The 26,388-nt window shown below is 41.3% G+C and overlaps 1 protein-coding gene across 2 annotated transcripts in view; it reads left to right on the forward strand.

Annotated features, from left to right (window-relative positions):
* Positions 1–9,495: 9,495 nt before the first annotated feature.
* The window catches only part of MBOAT2 (membrane bound O-acyltransferase domain containing 2), a 153,762-nt gene continuing 136,869 nt past the window's right edge, over positions 9,496–26,388 (forward strand). For both annotated transcript variants that reach the window (XM_055252544.2, XM_055252545.2), the window contains exon 1: positions 9,496–9,745. In XM_055252544.2, the coding sequence (XP_055108519.1) occupies positions 9,671–9,745 (75 nt within the window). In that variant the 5' untranslated portion in view covers positions 9,496–9,670. The remainder of the gene's footprint in view (positions 9,746–26,388) is intronic.

Below are 26,388 nucleotides of genomic sequence, written 5' to 3' on the forward strand. Positions count from 1 at the left end.
TTAAGAGTGGCCAGGACAGAGTGAAGCAGAAGAACACACGGGTCCAGGATACTCAGAAAAACACGGAACTAATAGATCACTCTGTGCACATGGCCATGTTGATAGGAGTTCTAGAGTTCTGTGGTAGGATTTGGAAATGAATTCGAATTAATGATAGTTACATAGAAAACTGAATGATTAAGGAAAGGCAACTGTTAGCTCCAGGAAAAACACAAAGTTGTAGAGGAATGAAAACATAATCATAATATACTATGTGGCTCCTCTCTGAATAATATCTATGAGTCCATGATAATGGAAACACTAAATATTTGTTTTGCCCAAAGTAGTAATATATTAGGAGAATCAGGTTGAAGGGAGAATGGGAAAATAATTCTATTCTCATCATCCACAGTTAGGTTGTCAATGTACAATGTTTAAAATGGAAAAGTCCTGAAATAGCACTATAAACATCTTTTTTTTTTTTTTTTTTTTTTTTTTTACCCCAGAAAATGTGAAGGTCAATTCCAACAGAAATAGTTAAAAGAGTTGAAAGTGTTGGCCGGGCAAGGTGGCTCATGCCTGTAATCCCAGCATTTTGGGAGACAGAGGTGGATCACTTGAGGTCAAGAGTTCAAGACCAGCCTGGCCAACATGGTGAAAACCCGTCTCTACTAAAAAAAAAAAAAAAAAAAAAAAAAAAAATTAGCTGGGTGTGGTGGCGGGTGCCTGTAATCCCAGCTACTTGGGAGGCTGAGGCAGGAGAATCTCTTGAACCTGGGAGGCAGAGGTTGCAGTGTGCCAAGATCGTGCCACTGTACTCCAGCCTGGGTGACAGAGTGAGACTCTGTCTCAAAAAAGAGAGAGAGAAAAAAAAAAGAGTTGAAAGTGTTAACTATAGGAAGCAAAATTTAGGAGTGAGAAAACATAGAACAGGGACTTTTCTTTTTTTGTTAAAATCTTATAGTGCTATTTGCCTTTTAAAATTGTTTAATACAAATAAAGTGAAATCCGAACAATAAAAACGAGAAAAATGCCAGCCCTGTTCTAAAACTTCTTAATTGCTTCTTTTTTCATTTTCTTCTTTGACAATTTTTGTCTGTGATTACCTTTTCTTCATAAAAGACCTTGGCTATACCATATGTATATTACTTATGAGTCTTCACCTAGATGAAGCTCTTAAAACTGAACACTGTGCTACATGAATTCCCTTTACTTCCCAATTCTCTTCCTGGTCCAAATGCTCTATCAGTTGCATGGTGTATCTAGCCAATGCTGGCTCTCAAACGCAGGATCTCAAAGCTGGCAGGTTTCTGAAATTTGTAAGAAATCATAGCTACTCAGAAATATACAAGAATATTTATATCTTTATCACACATAATCAATAAAAACTCTGGACATTTGATTTTTATTTTATTTACACAATAAAATGGATCTAGTAATGTTAGTTGTCATAGTTATTAGCACTGATGTATTGTTAGTGAATTTAATTAACATTTTAACATAGAGAAAAGATTGTGGATTATTTGTAAATTGGAAAGACACAATAAAACCTAGTTAAATTATTTATTATGGCATATGAATCAGCATATATGAATTATTTTTGTATTTGCTTAATTATAATGAAGTTCTTAATAGAATACGATATATTAAGGGCCCAGGGCAATAGTTCTTAAACTTCAGTGGGTACTTAAGAATTACCCATAAACACTAATAAAATGCAGATTCTAAGGCTCTGACATAGAAAATTCTGATTCTTTAATGTGTTGACTTGCCCGGGAATCTGGATTTTAAATAAGCATACTGAGTGATTCTAATAAAGATGATGCTGGGATCCCACTGAGATACACTGCCTTGTTGAGTTGTATCAGACATACTTGAGTTGATTTTGTCTTTTGATTTATTTCTCAATGACACTCAGGCAACTCCAAAGGGAGCGATTTTAAGTGCTCTCTTAAATAAGTATCTAGGGACCAGTAGTGGAATATATTTCACACAAAGAGGAATAGAGTAGCTTTATGCAATAAGACCAAGTTCCTGGCTCCTGTCCTAGAATAATGTAGGATCATTTTACTGGTTACCAGCTGGACGATAACCAAAAAAAGATAAATATTTGTGGATTCAGAGATGGTATTTAGAGAAATACTGTGCAGAAGGATGAAATCTAATGGTGCCTGGAATTTTCAAAATAATCAATCAGAGTAACAATTTTAAATGTGCCACAAAGTAATATGGTACTCCAAACTATAAATTATGCATTCATTTGCTTAGTTCTTATCCATGAAATCTTTATATGAATTAGTTTGTCCTTTTAAAATCCCTTTCCTACTGTGTAGGTTGTAAAGGTTCAGAATAGATACTAACAGTTAAAAGCAAAATATCTAACCACAGTAAATTCCAGCATTTAAGAAGAAAAAGTTCAAAACGAGTTGTCACCCAATTTATTTCCGTAAGTGCAAAACTCTGCTAATGCTTTCAGGTGAGGTAGGCCAGGAGTTTATTAAATCACTTAACGTACTCTTTATACCCTAAATTTTAGCCCTCGGTGTTTTTTTCCCCTCAATCTGGAGGGATAAGCTGACTAAAGCAACAACTTATGTTTTTTGTTTGTTTGTTTGTTAGATTTTGTTTTAAGTTCTGGGATACATGTGCAGGACATGCAGGTTTGTTACGTAGCTAAATGTGTGCCATGGTGGTTTGCTGCACCTATCAACCCAACACCTAGGTATTAAGGCCAGCATGCATTAGCTATTTATCCTGATGCTCCCCCTACCCGTTCCCCAACCCCCGACAGGCTCCACTGTGTGTTGTTCCCCTCCCTGTGCCCATGTAACAACTTGTTTTTAATCTACCCTTCTATCTAGCATGTGGTACCTATGATGATAAATGTAATCATATGCCGTAAGACATAATGGTGATGATGATGATGATGAAGGTGCTGCTGCTGCTGATGATGAAGGTGATGATGGCTAATATTTATTGAGCACTTGCAATGTGACAAGCATTAAGTGTATTAAGTTATTTGAACTCAACAACAAATCATTATTACTCCCTTTTTATAGATGACAAGATTGAGGCCCAAGGAGGTTAAGTAACTTTCCCCAAATCAAGTAAGTAGGCCTCAAACTTAAGGCAGTCTTATTCCAGTGCCCAACTTCTTTATCCATTGCTTTCTATTAATGTAACCCTCCCCACCCGATGCCTCAACAAAGTTAAGGACAAAACTTCATATGAAGTTATCTAATAAAGGACCCTCCCTTCGTGTTTATTTCCACCTGATCTACATCTTCACTTTGGAAGTGGCAACCCATTATTTGTCAATTTAATAATAAATTGGTTTAAGCTTCCTTGGGAACAATATCTCTTTCATGATAGGTTTTCCTTTAAACTTAATGTTTTGTGGTTTTAATAACAACTGTCTCGTGATATACAGTATTTTAGGCCTAGATCAGAATGTACACACAAAAAAATCTAAATAAGAGGGAATAACTATCTGATTTCAAATGGAAAATAAAAGATAATTTGATGAGATCGAAACCAGACTATCATCTGATTATAAGGCCATTCCTTAGCAGGTACCTCATGTTTATCCAGAGTCATCCATCCTGGAGAGCAAGTTCTTTGGCAAGAGAACCAGGTTAGATGTGGTAACCCCAGACATTATGGGAAGAGATGACTCTCATTTCTAATTTTTCACTGGCTAGAACTCTGACATTAGTTAGGACACTGGTATTGTAATCTGTGGGCCAAAACCCAGCATCTATAAAATGACAATAAGGGAGGGAAGGTTTAGGCATAAAATACCCACAACAAAATATGCAGTTGGACACATTTACTTCTAAAGAGGGAATTCTGCTGAAAGTGATAGGCTGCTGGGAACTACACAAAACTCTTCAGCAGGCTGGAGAACAACTTACAGCTTTCTCTTTGTCACAGAGCTGGCAGCAGAAGGGGGTGGGTGTAACTCCTCCCCTAGTAGCCAGACTACACTGTTTAGCAGAACAGTGATATGTCAACAAGTATCAGAAGGGCGACTCTTCTTACAATTATAGATAAACAGAAAGAACCTGGAATATTAGGCGAACTGAGAAAATGAGGCCATCTTCTCCAGTGCAGTGACCCCAGCAGATGCAATAAATGCTGCTAGTGGTGACGGTGATTATGATGAACCCTGGGGAGGCTACAGCAATTCATATTTAAGGTGTTTCAAAATTTGGACACAAAAACTATTATGCAGACATGCAAAAGCAAGAAAAAGCTTAACTTTATTTTTCTGTACCTAGGAATCAGGGGTTGCAGGTTGCATGCTCATGTTGTAATAAATAAGCATGAAAGGGGTGTTCTTTGTATTGAGATTTGACTCAATTATATAAAGATAAAAATGCCAAATAAATCTATGAGGAAAATAAAATGTTTCCCAAGATGCACAGATATAAAACAGAAACCTTTGCAGGCCACTGAGAAATAACAGGCATTTTTAAGGAGAAAGATTGATTAGAGACGTAATACATTTGAGGTAGTCCTGGAACCTGTGGAGTAATTAGAAAGCAATGCTATTCCCAAGCTGATGAGTAATAAATAGTTTCATTTGCATCTTTTAGCCTAATTTAAACCTAGACTGTGGTCTCATAGAGACAGAGAAAGTCCCAAAAATTCTTGGGAATCATATAATTTAGAGGAAGAGGTGACCATTGAAATCATTTATTTAAAAAATCTCTTAACATATTCCCAATGAAATTGAAGATAAGTGATTTGTTTGCTGGTACAGTCCACGTCAGTGATGGAGCCAGAATACAGTGGAGCCAGGACTTCTCCTACTGTTTGCTACCTCTTGTTCAGCCTACTTTGTGATTTCCTAATTGAACCATGTTAGGTCTTAAAGGGTGACATTCTCGTTCCATTTTCCAGTCTCAGGCTAAGGTTAGATTGTAAGTGCTTAAAGATGCCCCTCTAGTTAACTTGGGTTGTTATTATGTGTATGGTTCAATGTTCCTCACCAATCAAAATTATTCCAGGGTATAGGAGCATAGAATAGGCCAAATAATTGCCCGAGAGCTCGAATTTCATGGCACATACTATTTTTACAAAACAAAAGCAGCTTGGCAGATTATTCATTTCTTCTCAGTGGTTTCTTCAACGTTAAAAATAAGTTGGGAAGGAAAAATCTCATTTTAGCAATCTTTAATGATCACAGCGATTTTAGGAGGCGAGGGCAATGAACCCAGGACAAGAGCACTGCCGCACTGCCACCTTACCACACGTGGACGCTGCCTGGTGCTCCTGCACCTTTGTCTAAGTAACTCTTGTTAACAACGTGGCTGCTATATTGAAATCCCTTTACTACTAGTTATTATTTCTCAGACTAATAGTACTAGTAACTTTAAAAATAATTGAGTGTATGATTAAGTTCATGCTCATAGTCAACACTCCTGTGAGGTAGGATGAACAGTTACCATTATTCACATTTAACAATGGGAAACTTAAGGCACAGAGAAGTTAAGCCAATTTCTAAAGTTCACAGCTATCTGGTGGAAAAGTTAGGGTTAAAATTCAGGTCTTTTAACTTCAAGCCAAGCTTCTTTCTTATAGACATATTCCTTTGATTTTAACATTAAAAAAAGAAACTTCCTTGATACTTTTCTTGTAACATGTGAATTTGTGAATACGACTGTTTCTTCTTTTGATCATAGGCATCATTTATCCTTTACATCACCCCACATAGTTCCTTGAACATAGTAAGTGGTCAATAAATGTTTTAACACAAGAACTGCTCTTTATAGGATGGATGTTATCCAAGGTAGGGCGGTGAGGCATTATATACAATTAGTTTAATTCTTTTCTCTTTTGTCTCCACTGAAGAGCTTCTGGTATAATTAGCAGGTACTGGTCAGGCTAATTGTATGACCTGCACACAGTTTATGCTACCATCAATGAGTTATCAGCTTAAAATGCCAGCTTCAATTCTTCATTAAAAACATGAAGAGGTAGTATTTTTAATATGAAACAAATGGTTTCCATTTTGAAAATTATACTAAATTTCTTGGATTAACATTATGTGTCAGCTTGACTGGGCTAAAAGGTGCCCAGATAGAGCTATTGAAACATTATTTCTCAGTGTGTATTTGAGCATGTTTCCTGGAGAGATCAGCATTAGAATTGGTAGATTGAGTAAAGAAGATTCTCTCACCCACATACCCTGGCGTCATCACATCTGTTGAGGGCCCAAATAGAACAAAAAGGTGGAGGAAGGGTGAATTCACTCTGTTTGAGCTGGGACATGCATCATCTCCTGCCCTTGGATATCATTGCTCCTGGTTCTCAGGCATTTGGACATAAACTGAACTACACTGTCGGCTCCTGTGGTTCTCAGGCCTTTGGGCTTGGACTGGACCTACACTACTGGCTTTCCTGGGCCTTTAGCTTACAGATGGCAGATGGTGGGACTTCTCAGCCTTCATAATCTCAACCCAATCTCTCGTAATAAACTTCTATCTATTTCCGTATCTATTATCTATCTATCTATCTATCTATCTATCTATCTATCTATCTATCTATCATTTATCTATTCTATCTAGAGTTCTCCAGAGAAGCAAAACCATATCTATCTCCTATTGGTTGTGTTTCTCTGTAGAACTCTAATATAATCTTTCTTAAGTTTTATCATGCACTAAGCACTGTTCTGAGCTCTTCATATAAGTACACCTTTATAACCTCATAAACTATGGAGTTGGTGCCATTATTATGCTCATTTTTACACGAGGAAATGGAGACTTAGAAAGGTTAAATAACTTGCCCAATATCTTGCTGCTAATAAATGGAAGAGACTAGGTGTGTTTGATTCCAAAATCTAAGCTATTATTACTACTATCCTATATTTTACCTATAGTTTTGTAACTGACACAGCAAAATTTTCCCAGATGGCTAAAATCTTCCCTATTCTCTCTCTCTCTATATATATATCTATATATATATATATATAATTTATTTATTTATATTTTTTGAGACAAAGTCTCACTCTGCTGCCCAGGCTGGAGTGCAGTGGTGTGATCACGGCTCACTGAACCTCCTCCTTCTGGGTTCAAGCAATTCTCCAGCCTCAGCTTCCTGAGTAGCTGGGACTACAGGTGCCTGCCACCATGCCCGGCTAATTTTTTTGTATTTTTAGTAGAGACAGGGATTCACCATGTTGGCTGGTCTCGAACTCCTGATCTCAAGTGATCCACCAGGCTTGGCCTCCCAGAAGTGCTGGGATTACAGGCGTGAGCCACCATGCCTAGCCTATTTATTTTTTTGAGACAGGGTCTCACTCTGTCATCCAGGCTGGGGTGCAGTGGTGTGATCACAGCTCACTGCAGCCTCAACCTCCCTGGGCTCAGGCCATCCTCCCACCTCAGCCTTCTGAGTAGCTCGGCCTATAGGTAGGTACCACCACACCCAGCTAATTTTTGTACCTTTTGTAGAGATGGAGTTTCACCATGTTGCCGGGCTGGTCTGGAACTCCTGGGCTCAAGTGATCCCCCTGCCTCAGCCTCCCAAAGTGCTGGGATTACAGGCATGAGCCACAGTGCCCGACCATTCTAGATATTAAATAATTTCATGTAGTTACCCCAAATACAGACTATGTTCTGTCATGTCTGACTAAAATAAAAATTTAGCTTAAGGAAACTCCTTTCTGCAGACATTATTTGTTCTAGCTCTGAGATTGTATCTCCATGCCGCTTACTTTAGGTTGCAATATGTTCCCAACACCCACCTTTCAAGTTTTTAAAATGGCATTTCAATTTTTTCTTCAGTTTGTATGCTCAGCCACCTGTGCACTTCCTCTACTTTTCTAAAGTGAAGGAAAAAAATAGTTTCTTTCTCATATAATATTAATAGAGAGATCTGGGTTTTTGGATTAATATACTGTAATAAGCAGCTAATTGATTACAAATCCCACTGGAACACTCCCCCGGGGGAATGAAAGTCCCGGTTTTTTTACTCTTCCTTTTATCCTCTATTCCGTTTCAGCTGAGAATCCACCAAACTAGGATTGAGTCGACCAGTGAAAGAATTCTAGGCAAGAAGGGATTGCACTGATGAGTTCCACTGCCTCCTTTTCAGAGAGACAAATTTAAGCCCACAGACTGATTACTAAAGCAGGTGTATTTTTATCTGTGCTGTCTTCTTATTCAAGACTCTAAGCTAGTCATCAAGCCAATGGTATAACTGATAGCTGACGGGAGTTTCTGGAATGGGTGTTAAGTGTGAGAGAGATGAAGGCCTAGTGATAAGGTCGGCTCTAAATGTAGATTTACTTGGATTCCAATCTACTTATCAGCTGTGTGCCCCTGGGCAATTTACGTAACTTTTCTGTGACTCAATTTCCTTGAAGGAGGGTGTGTAATAGTATCTATTTCACACGGTTATTGTGAGGATTAAATACCAAAAATATTAAAGCTGTGGTTAAACTCTCAGTAAACATTAGTTATTTCTACCAAAGTTAAACTGCCAAATCCTTGAGTCTTGATTTGTCCTCATAACCGCTGTGGCATTTCTCCTCTTTTAAAGTCTTCTGAACAGAAGTTGACGTTTGCATTTTAAAGGAACTCAAATGGCTTACTTTTACGAAGTTGGGGGGATTATATATACACGTGACCCGCCAGGGTATGTAAACCTGGCAGACTTCAACAGTCTGGGGGTGACTGCGCTCAAGGGGTGAAGGGATGCTTAGAAACTTTCTCAGGAAGAAGGTGGGGCCTTCAACGAGGGCGGCTGGCTACAAACAACTAAACTTTCACACTGCAAAGGGGAGCCGGTCTCCCTGCGCCCGCGGGCGTCGAACCCAGGCCCGGCTCTCACCACCCGAAGGCCCGGGTGCGGCTGGAGGGTGACGAAGGCGTCAGACCCCGGGGCTGCTCTCAGCTCTGGGCTTTCACCCGGCAGTCTCCCAGACAAAGGGGCTTCTCAGCCAGGTCGCTGTTTTGGTTTGTCGTCCTCCCAGCCCCCACCTTCGTCCCCAACTTCCCCTGGCGCTGGCTTGGCGGCGTCCCTCACATCGTTCCTTTGGCCGCCACCCTGGGCCCCTTTGTTGTCTGCCGTCTCTCCTAGAGAGGGGTGGGGGGCCGCGACATTCCAGGGAGGAGAAACCGAGGAGTGAGGGGCAAAGACGCTCTTCCATGCTCCCACCCGAGGAGCGCGCCCCACGACGCTCGCCAGCGGCTCTCAGGCGACGGCCCCGGCCGCGCCTCGGCGCCCTCGCCCGGGTCCTCGGCACGGAGGAGGGGCGTGGCGCGGCCGGCGCTCTCTGATTGGCTGCGGGCGTCAGGGCGTCGCGCCGCGATTGGGTCGCGCAGCTGTCTGGAGCGAGAGCGCGCGAGGTGGGGAGGGGGCCGCTGGAAGCTGCTGGAAGTCGGGGGCGGGGGATGCGGCTGGGGCGCCGAGGCGGGGACGACAGGGGCGACGGCTGGGGCGACGGCAGGAGGGGCCGCGCCTGTGCAGGGCGGTCGGGGGCGGCGGGCGCGGGAGGCGGTGGCGGCGGAGGGGGAGGTGCGAGCCGGGCACCGCCCCCGGCCCCTCCCCGGCCCTCCCCGCGCAGCGCTCAGACCGCGGGCGGCCCAGGGGCGGGCGCGCCGCTGCATCCCCATCCTCGTCGTCGCCCTGCACAGCGCGAGCGGGCGAGCGGCGCGGGCGGCCGGAGCGCCGAGGCCCGGCCATGGCCACCACCAGCACCACGGGCTCCACCCTGCTGCAGCCCCTCAGCAACGCCGTGCAGCTGCCCATCGACCAGGTACCCCGAGGCGCCCTGGCGCGGGGCGTCGCGCCCTCGCCGCCCCTCCCCGCCGCGGTGCCACCCGACCGGGGGCCCGGGAGGAGGGCGGGGGGCTGGGGCCGGGCGCCCTGTGCCCCCCTACCCGCCGCTCCCTGGAAGGGAGGGGGCAAGAAGCCGGTTATTGTCCCAGAGCCCCCTGCCTCCTGGGTGCGCCCCCAGCCCCCCATCCCCGGGCCGAGCGAGGGTGGGCCGGGCGTTGTTGCCGGCGACAGTCCCCGGGGATGGTGGTCGTATGGGCGTGCGGGTGTGCATGCGGTCCCTGCGCTCCGCGGCAGCGGCGCTCGCATCCGGTGGTCGGGTCCCGGAGCAGCCCCCGGTGCGCATGGACCGAGGTGTAGAAAGGGTGCGGAAGGCTGCGCTTTGGGGAGCCTGGCGTGGTGCTGCCTGCCCCGCGCGCGCCTCTGAGCGACCCCCGGAGAGGCTGATGCATGGGTCTGGGTGTGCTGGGTGCCTTAGAGACGGCGTCGATGGGTGCTAGGGGCCCGGAGAGGCTTAAGCGCTACTGCACTTTGGGGACAGTTTGCGTTGGATTGTGGCTTAAGAGAGACAGAGGCAACAGTTTGGGGGAAGGCAGACAGGTTATGAAGAAAAGTCAGAGGGAGTTAATCCCAGGATTCTAGCTGAGAAAGTGGCAACCTTGTAGATTGATGCAGCCACCTTACTTCCTTGCCCAGCCCTCAAAAAAGCTCTTGACAGTGTCTAGGGAAGGGTGGTATTTAAATGAGGCCAATCGAGTTTGATGGTTTAAAGGGCCTAAGGATTACTGAGAAATAAACAGCATTGTGATGGGAAAAGCAGCGCCATTTTTACTGAGAAAAGAAAGTTTGGAAGTATTTTGTTGTGAGAGTGAGATTTAGGGAAGTTGTTAATGAGGCGGGGGGTGGGGAGGCGGGGGTGTATATTTAGGTGATTGCTCTAGCCCCAGGCTAAAGGCAGTTAACTTTGGAAATTTTGCTTACAATTATTTCAAGTGTACTTAACCTGGAAGTGTTTGGACTTCACACGGGATACTGGTTCACTGTCTTGAACTTGAAGGTGCTGCTGTCATTTAGTCTTCAGGGATTTCTTTTCAATACGGGATTCCTTCTTGTCCAGACGGCTTTCCATAGCAGCAAGCTGGAAACCTGACATTAGGATACTAGCTGCTTTGTGCTTTACTGTTTTAAATAAAATCGCCTTAAGTATGTCGAAGGAGTGTTAAACAATTGTGGCTTCTGTTGAAATTCCACATCGCAGTCATAATTTCTGGTTAATAGTAAGGTACCTATCCCCCACCTATCTTGAACAAGAGTTCTAATGTGTGTCTTGCTAATAAAGTATGGTAGTGAAATTAATCGTGTATTTGAAGAAAATATTCTTCTCTTGTTATTAATAAATTGGCCAGAATTTAGGGTTTTTCATCCTCCCGGCCCCGCTGAGGATTCTTGCTGACGTTTCCACACTGGTGTGCAGTGTATGACCTTTTAGCATATCACACTCCTGCCTTAAATAGGCTGCTTCCAGTGTATCAGCAAATGCAGGGTGGGTGTCTGTTGAAAAGTTCTTTGCTGATGAGGAGCAAGGGAGATAGGTTTATATATTTACATTTCTTTCAGAGAGATGGGCACATGTTCACGTTCTCTTTTTCTCTCCCGCATCTTTCTTTCCCTCCCGCTGCATGTCTGCTATAACCCTACCCGTCCCTGCTATGCTGAAATATTTTCTTGACTATGCTAATAATACCTATTCTTTATATAATGCTTATAACTTTTTAAAGTGATTTGCTATTAATGAACGCATTTAAGCATCCAGAGAAAGTTCTTTTCAGTACTGAAATAAGCAGGAGAATCAAGGGAAAGTGACAGGACTTAAAATTTTTGACATCTTTCTTTATTAGCTAAAGGTCTTAAGTTGGTACCTTGGGACTACTCCAAATTTGTGCAGCCATGTGTAGCCCTGACTTTGTATAGCACAGTCGTGCACTGCATAGTGACATTTTGGTCATCAGACCACGTCTGATGGTGGTCTGGTAAGATTATGATGGAGCTGAACAATTCCCATTGCCTAGTAAAGCTGTAGTCATTGTCATGTCGTAGCACCACACATTACTCATGTGTTTGTGGTGATGCCAGTGTAAACAAACCTACTGTGCTGCCAGTCCTATAAAAGTCTAGCACGTTCTGTATAAAACTACACAATTAGGTACAGTACATAATATTTGATAATCCTAAGTGCATCACTGGTTTATGTATTTACCATACTTTTTATTGTTGTTTTAGAGTATACTCCTATTTATTAAAAAAAAAATTAACTGTGGAACAGCCTGAGGCAGGGCCTTCAGGAAATATTCCAGAAGGCATTGTTATTATAGGACATGACAGCTCTATGCGTGTTGTGAAGACCTTTCAGTGGGACAGGCTGTGGAGGTGGAAGACAGTGATGTTAATGACCCTGACCCTGTGTGGGCCTAGGCTAGTGTGTGTGTTTGTGTCTTAGTTTTTAATCATTTTTTAAATTTAAAAAATTTTAATAGAATAAAGCTGATAGAATAAGGATATAAAGGAAGAATATTTTTATACAACTGTACAGTGTGTGTTTTACACTGTTACTATAAAAGAATTAAAAACTTAATAAAGTTACAGTAAGCCAAGGTTAATTTATTATTGAAGGAAGGTAAATATATTTTATAAATTCAGTGTAGCCTAAATGTAGAGTATTTATGAAGTCTACAGTGGTGTACGGTAAAGTCCTGGACCTTTGCATTCACACACTACTCACTCACCCAGAGCGACTTCTAATCCTGTAGGCTCCCTTCATAGTGAGTGCCCCATACAGATGTACCATTTTAAATCTTTTATGCTGTATTTTTACTGTACCTTTTTTATGTTTAGATACATACACACTTACTACTGTGTTACTTACTACAGTATTCAGTACAGTATGCTGCTGTATAGGTTTGTAGCCTAGTAGCAATAGGCTGTACCATCTGGTCTAGGTGTGTAGCAGACTATGCCATCTAGGTTTGTGTAAGTACACTATGTTGTCCACACAGCAACAAAATTGCCTAATGATGCATTTTTCAGAACATAGCCCCATCATTAAGTGACACATGACTGTAGTTTGAGTTGTTTTCTCTTTGAGCAAGGCTTTAAAATATTGGATTAATACCACACAAGCCTTAACTTTTCACAGTGATAATAAATTGTTCTTTGAAGCACCTAAGAGTTGACTTTCTTGTTGATGAAGCTGTTGGAATAACTAAAAACTCAATTTTGTAAAATTGGATGACTAAAGTCATTTATCCATTATTTTAAAATTGAGCAAAATAAAAATTTTTATAATGTAAATCATTATTCCAAGTTGAGAGAAATCTTATGAATTTGTTATAATCACATAGTGTGATTCAACAGGAAAAAGACAAATCAGGAAATGAAAAGTGTAAAAATATAACTTGTTAGTATGTTAATTTGGTATGTGCTAATTAACAATGTTTTGAAAAATTGGGAAATTATAAAAGCAGTTGTTTGATGTCTGAGGAAGAAAAGGACTTTAGTGTAAGAAAAACAATTAACTTTTTACTAGGTAAGTGTGGAATTTATGAGATGGTAGAAATTATGGGTCTGCATGGAATGTAAGAATGCACCTTGCAGGGCAAGGTAGCAGAAAGGAGGAAGTGTTTTGTCGTTAGGCTGAGGCCAGGGAAGGAAAAGAAGCAAAATACTTTGCCTTAGACTCCTGGGTTGTTTAATCTTTATTGAGAATTCCAGAGGTATTGGAATTTAGGTAGCCATAGTACTTGTTCAATAGGCCTTAAATTTTAATAAAAATATAGAATCTATTATCAAGTGAAGTTACGTGATGCTTTAAGATAGGAAGTATCGGCATCTGATGTTTGTCTTTCTAGGCCTTGTTTTCCAGATGACTTTATTTCTAGGGTAGTGTTTGGTAGGTGGTTATGATTAAAGGAATGTATGGAGAGTAGGTTTTGAGAAGGGAAATGGACTGAGAAAGAGCTGTGCCAAGAAAAGGCCCAAATGTGCTGTTTAGACGACATCAGGAATCACTGAAGGTATCTGTGTTCTTTATTATTAATAGTTGCTGATGTGCTGGATTTTTAAGACTCGAAAGTGAGCACCAAAATGAAACAAAATAATTAAATGTCCCAGATCAACCTACTTTTTAGAGTGTTTTTATTTTTCAATCTTAACATATCCTGTACTCTATTACATTCGATTTGCCTAACTCCCAGTTACCAAACTGAGGTTGCTATCCAGCCTTTTCCCTCTTCCTCCCTCCCTCCCACCTCTTTCTTGCCTTTTAAACCATTTTCTGTCCTTATTTCTCATGATGCTGTGATTACTGCTGTGAAACTAGAGTAAATTTCCCTAGTGATGTGATATCCAGGATGGCATACTTGGCAGAAGGCCAGTTGGGGATGAAGCTGGCCTGTATAAAGTCATTGAACAGCCATGTTTAGGGACAGAGGTCATTGTTTTAGAGATAATATGCTGAATTCTGGGCAGGGAGAGGGGCAAGATGGAGACTCAGGATCTTTCGAAAGGTTTGGACGGGGAAGGGGAAGGAGGAACGGTTATATGTTACTAATCCTGCAAAGTCAGATAATAATTATAATGTTTAACATTTATTACAGTTTTCAAAGCTGTTTCACACAGATTATATTACTTAATCAAATCCTCACAACACCTGGTGAAGTCAGATAAAGTTCAAGACCTGAAGTATTTAGCTTCACGAGTGTGTGTGTGCGTGCACGTATGGTGTTTACCATTTGAATAAAAAAGGTCAGTTTTAGTTTATGGTCTTAATAATATGTGGCAAATATTTTTGGTAGATCATTGTTTTAGATCGTATTTTTGGAGGGAAAGGAGGAGAGCAACTGAAGATCCCTGAAGTCAACACTGAAGGGCTAGGGGTTGTGGATGACACAGAGAAAATGATGATGTGTAAGGGAGAGAAAGCATTGTGGGCTTACGAGATCTTTGTTTCCTTTTTGGACAGTTCGTTGACTGATCTTTTCTGTATATTCCCCACTCCCCGCTCCTCCCCTGCACCATGCAGATAACCAATGAAGTGAAGTTGATGTTAGGGAAAAGAGTAGTTTAAAACATTCACTTCTTTACTCTTCCTGCAGGTCTGTGCTGTGATGAATTCCATTTTATAGGTGAAGAAACAGGTGAAGTTCTCAGTATTGAGCCTTCTTTTTTTTTTTTTTTTTTGAGACGGAGTCTCGCTCTGTCGCCCAGGCTGGAGTGCAGTGGCGCAATCTTGGCTCACTGCAAGCTCCGCCTCCCGGGTTCATGCCATTCTCCTGCCTCAGCCTCTCCGAGTAGCTGGGACTACAGGTGCCCGCCACCACGCCCGGCTAATTTTTTGTATTTTTATTAGAGACGGGGTTTCACCATGGTCTTGATCTCCTGACCTCGTGATCCGCCCGCCTCGGCCTCCCAAAGTGCTGGACTTACAAGCGTGAGCCACCGTGCCCGGCCTGAGCCTTCTTAAGAGTATGACTTTTAGGAAGAGAAGGTAAATGGCAACAAAGCAAGCAGATCAAAGATTTATTTTCAACTTGCCATTTGAATGCTCTAGGTTTAGAACATAGATATTTAACTCATTTCTCTCTCCTATCTACTTTTACACTCATAATGAGCATTAGTCGTCATCATGAGAACACTGAAAACCCAGAGAGTCTGCTGTGAACGATTCCTTTTCATCAAGAAGGCATATGGGACTGAGAATCTTGAATCTGTGTTTTAGCTCCTGTCAGTTAACAGTTTTAGATATGTTACTATACATGAATGGGTTTCCTCCTCTATGTGTGTTGGGCTTAGTTTTAAAATTCCATGATTCTCTGTCTTATTAACTGATGAAGCCGCCCAAATTCTTTTTGGACCAAGTTGGAGAGAAAATAAATATTTTGGTCCAAATTCTTTTTGGACCAAGTTGGAGAGAAGGAAAGTGAACTACTAAATTTTGAAGATGTTTTCAATAGTAAAGAGAGTTGAAACTGCCTCTCTGTTTAATTCAGGGCAGCTAAGCAAAATACCACAAGCCCTGACAATTGCAGCTAATGTAGGTTTCCCTGTATTCCATGTCCTTCATTAAGAGAAAGTAGTAGGGCAGTGGTGTAGTGGAAATGGCATGATTAGGTTGGCAGCCAGACTCTGCCAGCCTTATGCTCTTTGGCAAAACACTAAATTTTTCATTAAGCTGTGGTTTCTTTATCTGTAAAATAAGGATAATAGTAGTAGTACCTATTTGTAGGTTATCGTGAAGATTGAAACCATAATCTTTGTAAAATGCCAGGCCTCTAGTAGATGTTTGATGCACAGTTCCTTCCTCTTTACAAATTATCAAATTTCTGGAATTTATTTATGTTTTTATTTTGAGATGTTAACATCTGTTCATATGTATTTCATTTTTAATCTTTAGGACTTGCTTTTTAGGAAGGGAAATATAAGGCTTGGGTTCGGTCGTATGCCCACACAGTGATTAAACTAGGATTAAAATCTAGTTTTGAATTTGGAGTCAAAAGTGTTTTTTCTGCTTCCTCACTGCTTCAAGAGCTCTTTGTCTCCCTGCTTTAAAAATGCTTCCTATGTTGTTACTGCCTCTGTAGGTACAAACAGCCTTCATCTCCTTCAACTCTGTTTATTGGGTCCATCAGGGCCAACTTTCCAGGGAAATAAAAACAACTCACACTCAGCTTTTGGCTCCAGTTGGTTTAACAGGTGGGACTCTACAATGATAGCAGTTGGTAAGATTCCTTTAAAATAAAAGCAGCCATAAATATGACCCTCAGTAGAGTGGTCTTTTAATGATTTTTATGCGTGCCATGGGTGATTGAAGCAGGCTTTTCTCAGTATGTAGTGTGTGGCAACTGGGGCAGCTGATGGGTGGAAAGGTAGGCTCAGGATTCAGGAGATCGGAACAGGCACTGGTGACATGCCCCTTCTACCATGGCTTCCCAATCCTAACCGTCCTTCCTATATCCACTGCACCTTGCATACGAATCTTTTTCTGAATCCCATCTGATGTGACTGCTTCCTTATTTGAGCCAGGAGAGCATTTTGGATTTGACATTGTTCTGGCATTTACATTCTGCTTAATGTTATACGTATCATTCAGGGTTCTGGTAAGAGAGACAGATTGAAGTAGGTAACTAAGGCAACCAGGTAACTTAAAGAGCTATTTACAAAGATGTGGGCAGGTCTTGGGAAATCAGCAAAGAATAGCGAAGGTCCCGAGCCAGCTGCACTAGATATGGAGGGTCAAGGGGGAAGGAAGGAGCAGAGCCCCAAGATTGTGGCTGTGGAGTAGGGGCTGCTTCACAGCAGGGGAGGAAGAGCTATGGCCTCCAGTTAAGGACTCAGCCAGCCTACAGTGAACCTGAGTGAGGGCTGCGGCCGGGAGGGCATGCCCCTGCCTCTCGCTTCTCCCATCCTCTCATCTCCTGCTGGGGTCTACTTCAGAGGACAAGTTGGTGCTTTGGGGGCACAGAATAGAGAGGAGAGTGGATCTGGAGGGGTATTTAAATACAATCCAGAATGTTAGGGTTGCTTCAGTATTACTTATTTCTCTACCCGATGAATACAAATAAAAAACCTGTTGTCAGACTGCTTTTGCACATTCTTATTTTGTCTCTTTTTTCTCAGTCGTACATTTTGAAAGAATAGTTGATTTCCTAATTCCAGTTCACTTTTAAAACCATTATAATCAGGCTTCTGTCTCTGATACTCAGAACCAAATCCAGTGGCAAATGTTGAGACATGCAGCACTCATCAGTTACTTCCTTGCTTAAAACTCTTCACAGCTTCCATGTTGCCAAGCCATTGCGGTGCATTTTTGAAGTGTGGCTCTGAGACCACTTGTGTCAAAAATCACTTTGGATTGTTATTAAAAGTGTACATTCCCGGCTCTACTCAGGCTATACCCAGTGAGGGCCAGGGAGTCTGCATTTTTGACAGGGCTCCTGCTTCCCCCCACCTCCCGCCACCATCACAGGTAACAGACTTGGGGCAAAGTTTTTAGGCTGTTCGTATTATTAAAAGTTTATTAAAATGGAATGTATTTTTAAAAAATGTTTATATTTAACACATTAACATGTACTCGCCAAAACATAAGGCAGTGTAGTTGTGCTATTGACAATATAGTCACAAGGGAAAAATAAAATTCATTGTGCACTCTACTCTAGGCAATTTGGCCCTGAAACAAGACAAGATTAAAGTTGGATGGTGTACACATCTCCCTTCAGTCCTGTCACTGCATCTCTGGTGACTGTATGTATCATCTCGTGTGTAGAAAATGTTGAAAGTCTACATTTGGGGTCCTTCTGGAACGGGAGGCCTGGGCCAAGTGTCTCTTTTGGCCTACTCTGTGAGAGAGCCTGCTCTGTGTGATTCTTTGTTCCCTCCTTTACAAATTGTATTGATTGATTGATTGGGATAGGCTGGAGTGCAGTGGCTCAGTCTCGGCTCACTGCAACCAGTAGTGAGATTGCCGGATTATGTGGCAGTTCTGTTCTTACTGTGAGCTTACCTTTGAAAGTCTCTGTCTGATGGGGTAGGCTTGGACCCTCAGAAGGATGGCTTATTCAACCCCCGACCCCTGACAAACTCTCACACTCTTTCCACACATGCCAGGTAAATTGCTTAGAGCAACGTATGCAGAAGTGGCGAGCTGGAATTTAAATCCTGGCTTTCTGCTGCTTAAAGTACTTGCATACTCAATTACTTAAAACACTCCTCGATACATTTTCTGTCTTTTAACTCCTTGACTTTGATTAATCTGTTTCCTCTTGAAATCCCTGCTACACTTTTTGGCTTGGCAGATCCGTATTTTTCAATAGTCAGCTAAAGCCTATGCCTCCTTGATGAAGCGTTTCAAGATTTGCCCCATCCTTTCCTCCCTTTTTGGGTATCTTGCGTGCATGATATGTTCGTGCATGCTACACCTACATGCCCTAAGTATTTGTAATTCTTCTGCCTCAGGCTGCAGGCATTCCAGGTGGACCCATCCATGACTTGGGACCCCTTCACACAGCTGTCTCGCATCCCATGCAGCATTTATGTCATGAAGCTAGTGTTCTGGAGAAGGACTGAGAGAAGAGAGGCCCCTGGTATTCCTGATCTACCTCTCTCCTTTGCTCTGGACTAACCAGCCTGTCCCGTTTCTGTACAGCAGAAGCCCAGTGTCATCCAGTTCTGTCTTTCTTAGGAAGGAGTTAATGGCAAGATCCCATGCGGGGTCCTCGCCCCTCTCCACTGCCTTCTTGTCATATGTGAGTACCCCTCCAACTCCAGGAAGCAGTGCTGTGAGAGAGTGCCTGGTGTTTCCAGGTGACTGGGCCGCCCTGTTGGTTAGGGCCCTCCGAACAGTCCCCTCATGCCCCGCTTTCATTGTATTCTACTCTGATAACACCTGGAGCATTGATTTTTTTTTTTGTTTGCTTTACAAGTCTCCCTCCCAAACTAAATTTCTTAAGAATAAGGACCTCCACTTACTCATCTTTGTGTCCCGTCTGCCTAGGACCATTCTTGGCATGGAGCATGTTTAGAGTCCGCAGGGCTGGTGTGATGAAAGCATAGACTGGCTCAGCTTCTGACTGTTGCTTGTTAGCTGTGTGCTCTTGGCAAGGTGCTGATCTTTTATTTGCTTCGGTTTCCTCATCTATAAAGTAGGGCACATAGTGGGTCTCTCCCCACGGAGTTGTGGTTAGCACTGAGGAGACGATGCATTTTGGGTGTTACTGACTTTAAGTGCTTTCCCAGGGGCTGGAGAGGGCACCATGCTGTTTAAGGCTTTACATTCTTCAGAGCCTAGGAGAGTGTTCTCTGTCATCCATTTTACAAGGAGTGGAGTGTCTCATGTATGCCAGGTGGTGAACAAGACACAGAGTACAGCGGAGGTACTGCAGTTGAATGCAGTGATTTTCAGACGTAAAACACCGCAGCTCCTTGGAGCACTTAGCCTGGTAGAGAGGGCCAGGTCCTGCCGAGGAAGTTAGGAAGGCCAGGTTCTGAGGGATGGGGGCTAGTGGGTCTAGTGGGGTCATGCTGGGTGTTCCCAGGGGACTTTTCCTGGGAACTGCGCACTTTTCCTGTCTTTCATTGGCACTCACGCCTCCTGGGCTAGGTAGAAGGCAGGTTAGGGGCTAGGGAATCTGTGGACACTCACTTCACTAGCCGACAAGCTTCTCCACAGACTGAGCTCCCCTAATCGGCTTCTGGTCACTCTGCAGCTGCTTTCTCTTGCAGCTGGTCTGTGCCTCTTACCGCTGTGGAGTCTTGAGCATTCCGATGCCTTTAGTGGTTAGGCTCACTGAAGGACCGCGCAGCAGGTCTCTGTTAGGTAAGAAGTGAGTGATAGAAACCTTTTTCAAATGGGTTACTTAAAAGGAGGCTGAGGACATGCAAAGCATTGAAGAATTTTGGGGGATTTTGGCTGAATTATTCAAAAAGAATTGAAGATAATTCTGAGAGGTACCAGTATTTTCAGCTGGATGATTACAGTGTCAGGTGTGGTTGGAAAAAGAAGCTTTATGAGCATTTTAATCAAGAGCTTCAGATAAAAGAAGCCTGCAGTTTGACAATTGTCTTTATCGATAGAGAACAGAGGACTGCCACTTTAGTGTCCCTTTAGTGGGGCCCTCCAGAAAGACTCCTTTGGGGTATCTCAGCCACCCTCCATGTCCTCCAGCCATCCATCCAGTCCAGGGAAGCCTGGCTTTTGGGCAGCAGCAGATGAGTCATTGACAGATTCTCCCAGAGCAGCTCAAAGGAACAGGTAAACTCGTGTCCCTGTGGAGTGGGGAAAGCTCTGCTGAGCCAGGCGAACAGCCAGCTGCCAACCCCGTGGACCACATTCTTCTGGGAAGTCCCAAGCTCTGACCAGCATGCCTTGCTTCTGTCTAGGCATTGGACAAAGACGTAGCTTCCCATTTTAATCCATCATCTCATAGAAACTTTTTCAGGTTTTGGAGATTTTCTGCGCCAGACCTAGGTGTTAGTGGAAGGTCAGGGTGATACATAATATATAATTTTAGATATATTTAAGTTGTTCAATACATGTATGGTATATGTTAAAATAAAATAGATAGCTCCCTGCTTATACAAACAAAACATTCTGGTTCTTTTAATTTTCTTTTTGAAACTAGATTATAGCTAAAACTACAATATATACATGAAAAACATCTAAGTGATACTTTCCTTGTTAAAACTCAATGGAGAGGCTGGGCACGGTAGCTCATGCCCGTAATCCGAGCACTTTGGGAGGCCAAGTCAGGAGGATCCCTTGAGTCCAGGAGTTTGAGATCACCCCAGGCAAGGTAGCGAGACCTTCGAATCTGTATTAAAACAAACATAAAGAACGAATGGAGAGAGGCGCTGCCTGTTACAGAACAAGTAGTTACAAAACCATTTATCTACTGGGTGCTCAATAAATAGTAAGTAAAACTGGATGCATCTAATTTAACAATATTAAATTTCAAGATAGATGTAAAGATCTGTAATTAAAGGTCTAGAAATTAATTGTATAGACAGAAAATGACTTGAGACCGGAAGTACATTTCATCAACAAGCCCTGGGAGTTTGTGTTTATTGTATGGTGTTGCTTAGCTGACCAGATTGTGAGGTTAGGTGAAATAGCTAATCCCAACATAAATTCCAAGTTCAGATGTCTGGAGGGTACCAGGGAAGGAACATGAATGGAAAGGCAGATGCATGGGTTTTCTGAGGTGTGGACAGCATGACTGTCTGAAAGCCCATGCCCAGGCTAAAGGGAAAGCCCCTACTCACTTTTGCTACTGGTGACCATAAAGGAATGTTGGCTTGGTGCTGCCAAAGCTGATTTGTCAAGGAAAGATGGAAATTTGGATTTTTGTGAAAACAGGATTTTTTAAATTGGAGGTAAAATTTTAAGTTTTCTCTTTTTGAGCCCTGATAACACATCTAGACTAGATTTAGTTTATTGGCCACCAGGAATTAGGTAACAGTTTCTGTTAAGTTTATGGTGTTCAGTCCAATCTGAAGTACACTTGTGTTCTGAGACTTAAAAGGAACATTGACAAGTGAGATTATAACCAGAGCAGGGCACTGAAGACTACAGAATGCCTGGAAACCATGTCAGGCAGTAGTTGAAGACACAGTTCTTATATTTCACCGTTTAGTAATTTCATCCTTAAATTGGCTGAAAGAGTTTCAAATTTTATCCGACTAGTTCTTTTCATTTGGAGAAGATCACGTCTTGGAAATAATCTTGAAAGTTAATACCCCATTACGGTGGAAGGTTGGAATTTCACACTACTATCATTTTATTCTTTTTGCAGATCCAGTCTTACTATTATTAATTGGTTTACATTGTCAAGGCCATTTTATGGTATGTGACATTAAAATAAATGTCTAGCTGGAGGGGAATAAAGTAATACTTGGAAAGGTCTTGATAAGTCCCTGTCAGTTTTTCATTTTTCTAGAATGTGTATTGATTTTTGGCCAAAATGTTTTGTTTTGTGATAACTCTGGAGTTATCAGCTTTGGAGTTTAGGTTTAATCTGCAGTGTGCTTCTCTGTGAGTGTCAGCATGCCTTTTCTAATACTAGGACTGACACAGCTGTTCTTATTAGCTATATCCCAAGAATAGCAGTGACGGAGATTTTTGGTTTGCAAGTAGAGCCAGGAAGATGAAGGTAGAGGACAGGGCAGAGATTTGTTGAACTGGTACTTAGTATCTTATACTAAGGGGTCCTTAGTATCTTATACTAAGGGGTCCTTAGTATCTTATACTAAGGGGTCCTTAGTATCTTATACTAAGGGGTCCTTAGTATCTTATACTAAGGGGTCCTTAGTATCTTATACTAAGGGGTCCTTAGTATCTTATACTAAGGGGTCCTTAGTATCTTATACTAAGGGGTCCTTAGTATAAGCTTATAATGTTGGGTGCTGTAATTATAGCCCTTGTATATTTCTTGTATGATGAGACTAGTTATGTCTTCACCTTTTGTTCTTGGAAAATACTTTTAAAGCCACATAGTAAAGGAAAATTTTGTTAAACTTGGCATCAAACATTGAGCCTCAGCTGTCTATTAGACTTGAGTGGAAATTCTGATATGTTAATCAAAATTAATTCTAAGTATTGTTGCAATTTTTATATGAATTGAAGGAATTCATTTCTAAGGACTCAAGTTTCTTTTTAAGGTATAAGAAATATAAATTAATGGAGAAATATTCCAAGAAGATTTTTGGCATGGACTCAGAGTTTTACTTTATAGGATTATAAAGTGATCTATTAAATAATTTTTAAATGAATATTGCATTGGGTAGGAAACGCTTCAGTAGATTAAAAAATTCTTAGAAATTAATAGTAAAATAGTATATTAAAGATAAAAGGATGTTGGTACCATGTCAGCAAAGACAGAAAAGACTGGAATAGTGCCAGAGGCTGGACTTGGATTGCTTTCCTTTTTGTATTTTATTGAAAGCAGGAACCACTAGAAAATAATATAAAAATACTAAACTACTTTCCCTATTTTGTCTCTATCTCCAGATTTGATAAATGTGTGATATTGGAGTTTAGCCCTTGTGAAATGAAGGAGAAAGTATAAATTTTCTCGGAATCCTGGAGCAAAGGTGCAACTTCTAGTTAAGGAAACTGCAGTGTAAAGAAGGGACAGCTTAGCTCATTCAGTATTTATTGATTGCCAGGCTTTTTCTTAGGCCTCAAATTTCACAGAGCAGAGGGTCGAGTTGGCAGGGTTTGATGATATAGCAAATGAAAAAACAAACGTGTTTCGTATATTTAGATTATAGTGACTAAGATCGTGGATTGAGTAGTCAACCTGTGTTCCAGTTGTGGTTCTGCAACGTAGCATCTGTTACAAGCTGGGTGAGTTTATCTGTGTGCACAAGAGTGTAGTGTGTAATGAGTACTCTATAAATGGTAGCTATGGCTGCCATTGCACCTTTTGTGCAAACTGCTTGTGTGAAATAAAGTTTTATCAGGTGTTGGTTATCTGGATTGTACTTGAACACTTCTGCTGGTGCAGCGCTTGCTCCCTTCGTTAGGGCAGCCAGTTTCATTTCCGGATAGTTGTAGTTGCTAGAGAGTTTGTCGTTTACATGCTTGCAAACTTTCTGGAGTAACCCAGAAGTGGTCTGAATAAGCCCACTTCTTCGTGGTTACCTTTCAGAGAATTGGACACTTCCTATTCTTTTTTCACATGGCTGGCTTATGAACACCTGCGTATTTGTACATTAGGCATCAGTAGCCCTCAGTCTTCTGTGAAATCCATGGGCTCATGATTGAACATTTCTAGCTCTCCTGGGATGATACAGCTCCATATCTTGAAAGTTCACTTTCTAAGTGTTGTCCTCTCTAGAGTTTTGCAGTATTGGTGTACTTATTTGAAGATTTTTTTTGCCTCTATTGTTTACTAAAATGTACTGAAAATAAAATGGCTAATTTAGTAATAAGCATGTTCTCATAAATTATCCTGTTGAGCCAATGATAGAACCCATGAAGCATGCCCAAAATACCATTTCTTTAGACGCAGTAGACTCATTTGACGTTAGCGGGCTGATGGGTGTCAGGTGTGAGAAAGGAGCGTAACTGAAGGACGCAGGTGGCGTGCTGGAAATGTGTTACCTAAGATTACCTGAAATAGGGGCTCATCAAAGCACATTTTTGGTCAAATGTCTAATGATAGTGTTAAAAGCAACATTGAGTTAAAGCTGAATGTTACCTAGGCAAATCTCAAAGATTTCTTTGTCTTCAACTCCTGAAAATGATCCACAGTGTCATCTAATCGTTTCTGCAAACATTTGTTTCCCTCCGTAGATTCAAAACAATAGGAACTATCTTATTAAAACATTCTAAGGCTTAATTTCAGGTTTGATTAGTGAGGACAATACATGTTTTAGATACTCCAATTTTCTTTAACACTTTCCTTTTTTCTTCATATACTTTATATATTTTATTGTGTATGATTCATTATGGATATTACTATGCATGAGTTTAGGATTTTTTTTTTCTCCTTGCAATATTGAGATGTCAGAGCTAATTGTTCTCCTTTTAATTCATTCTCACAGGATGTGTAGAATTCACAAATAGAGCTTTTTCATGAAAAAGGCTGTTTTTCATTATTTGAATGGAACTAAATAACTCAAAATCAAATACAGCTCCTAAGGGTTATTTTGTTTAATGTTGGCATACTAAACAAGCTTACAAATAATATATTATGAAATAATCAAATCTCTTAATGACTTCTTAAAAAATTTGGCTCAAAGGATATAATGTTCTTCCAAAAGTTGTCATATAATGAACCCTTTCTCAATACTCACATTAACTCATTTGTTTCCCTAGTCTCAGTTACAGTATTGTATTTTTGTAATAAAACATATTTAAACTGATACAATAGTAATATATAAATCATATAAAGTCATTTATTCTTTACACTCCAAGGTAACTGTAGAGTGTTTATACATATTTGAAAGTTGATGTTCATATAGTAACAATAAATATGAATGACATGCATTGTTTGTATTTTTGATGTTACTTTGCTTATCAGAAATGATGGTGGTTTAGGCTATCAGATGTTCACTGACCTCCACCAATTTAAGGATGCTACAAATGACCAGCAAGTAGATATTAGGCCAAGACCCAAACCAAAGCAAAATAGCGGGGATTTGGGCTTAACCAAGGACAAAGCCAAAGTTCAGTTCATCTGTACCTTAAAAAGGGAAGTGAAATGAGGTACTTCACAATGTTTTTGCTGTTTGAGAGCTAATTCTTCTTTTATAACATGCAAATATGTTTAACATTTTTGCATTTCTAATTTCATTTGTGTTTTCAGTAATGTGTTACATACTCTAGTAGGGAACTGAATTTAGTTTGTATATTTCTCATCTGATTTAGAAAGTAATACATCTTTATCATATGAAACTTATAAAATAAAAAAGTATAAATAGAAAATTTAAAAATCACCCATTACCCTTCAGTCCAGAGACAACTTTTGTTAATATATTTTTATTAGAGTGTGTGTATATGTTGAAACAAAATTGGGCTCACACTGAACATAAAATTTTTGTAACCCAGCTACCACGTTGTGAGGAATCCCAGGGCATATAAAGATGCCTTGTGTAGGTGTTTGAACCTACAGGCCCAGCTGAAGTCCAGATGACAGCCAGCATCCACTGTCTGACATGTGAGTGAGCAAGCCTTTAGATAATTCCAGTCTCTGATGCCAAATAGAGAAACAGTGAGGTGTCCATGCTGAACCTTGCCCAAATTCCAGATTCCAGAGCAAAAGAAATGTGAGTGTTTTCAGCCGCCAAATTCAAGGGTACTTTTTAGGTCATCAGAGTTTTCATTTGGCAATCATATATTTTTAAAAAATTTTAATTGAATGTAACTTAAATATGGTGAAATGCATTGATCTTAATTGTGCAGTTTGACCAATTTTGACAAATGTGTACACTTGTGTAACTCATATCCTGTGTAACCCTTGTAAAGGTGAACATGGTAGGCCAGAGTGAGCAAGGTGTAAGTGTTAGATGATGAGTAGAAAAGACTGGGAGGACTTTGGTCATAATATAAATAGGAAGCCATGAGATTTT

The sequence above is a fragment of the Symphalangus syndactylus genome, chromosome 18, assembly GCF_028878055.3.
Source record: "Symphalangus syndactylus isolate Jambi chromosome 18, NHGRI_mSymSyn1-v2.1_pri, whole genome shotgun sequence".
In the NCBI taxonomy this organism is placed as follows: domain Eukaryota; kingdom Metazoa; phylum Chordata; class Mammalia; order Primates; family Hylobatidae; genus Symphalangus; species Symphalangus syndactylus.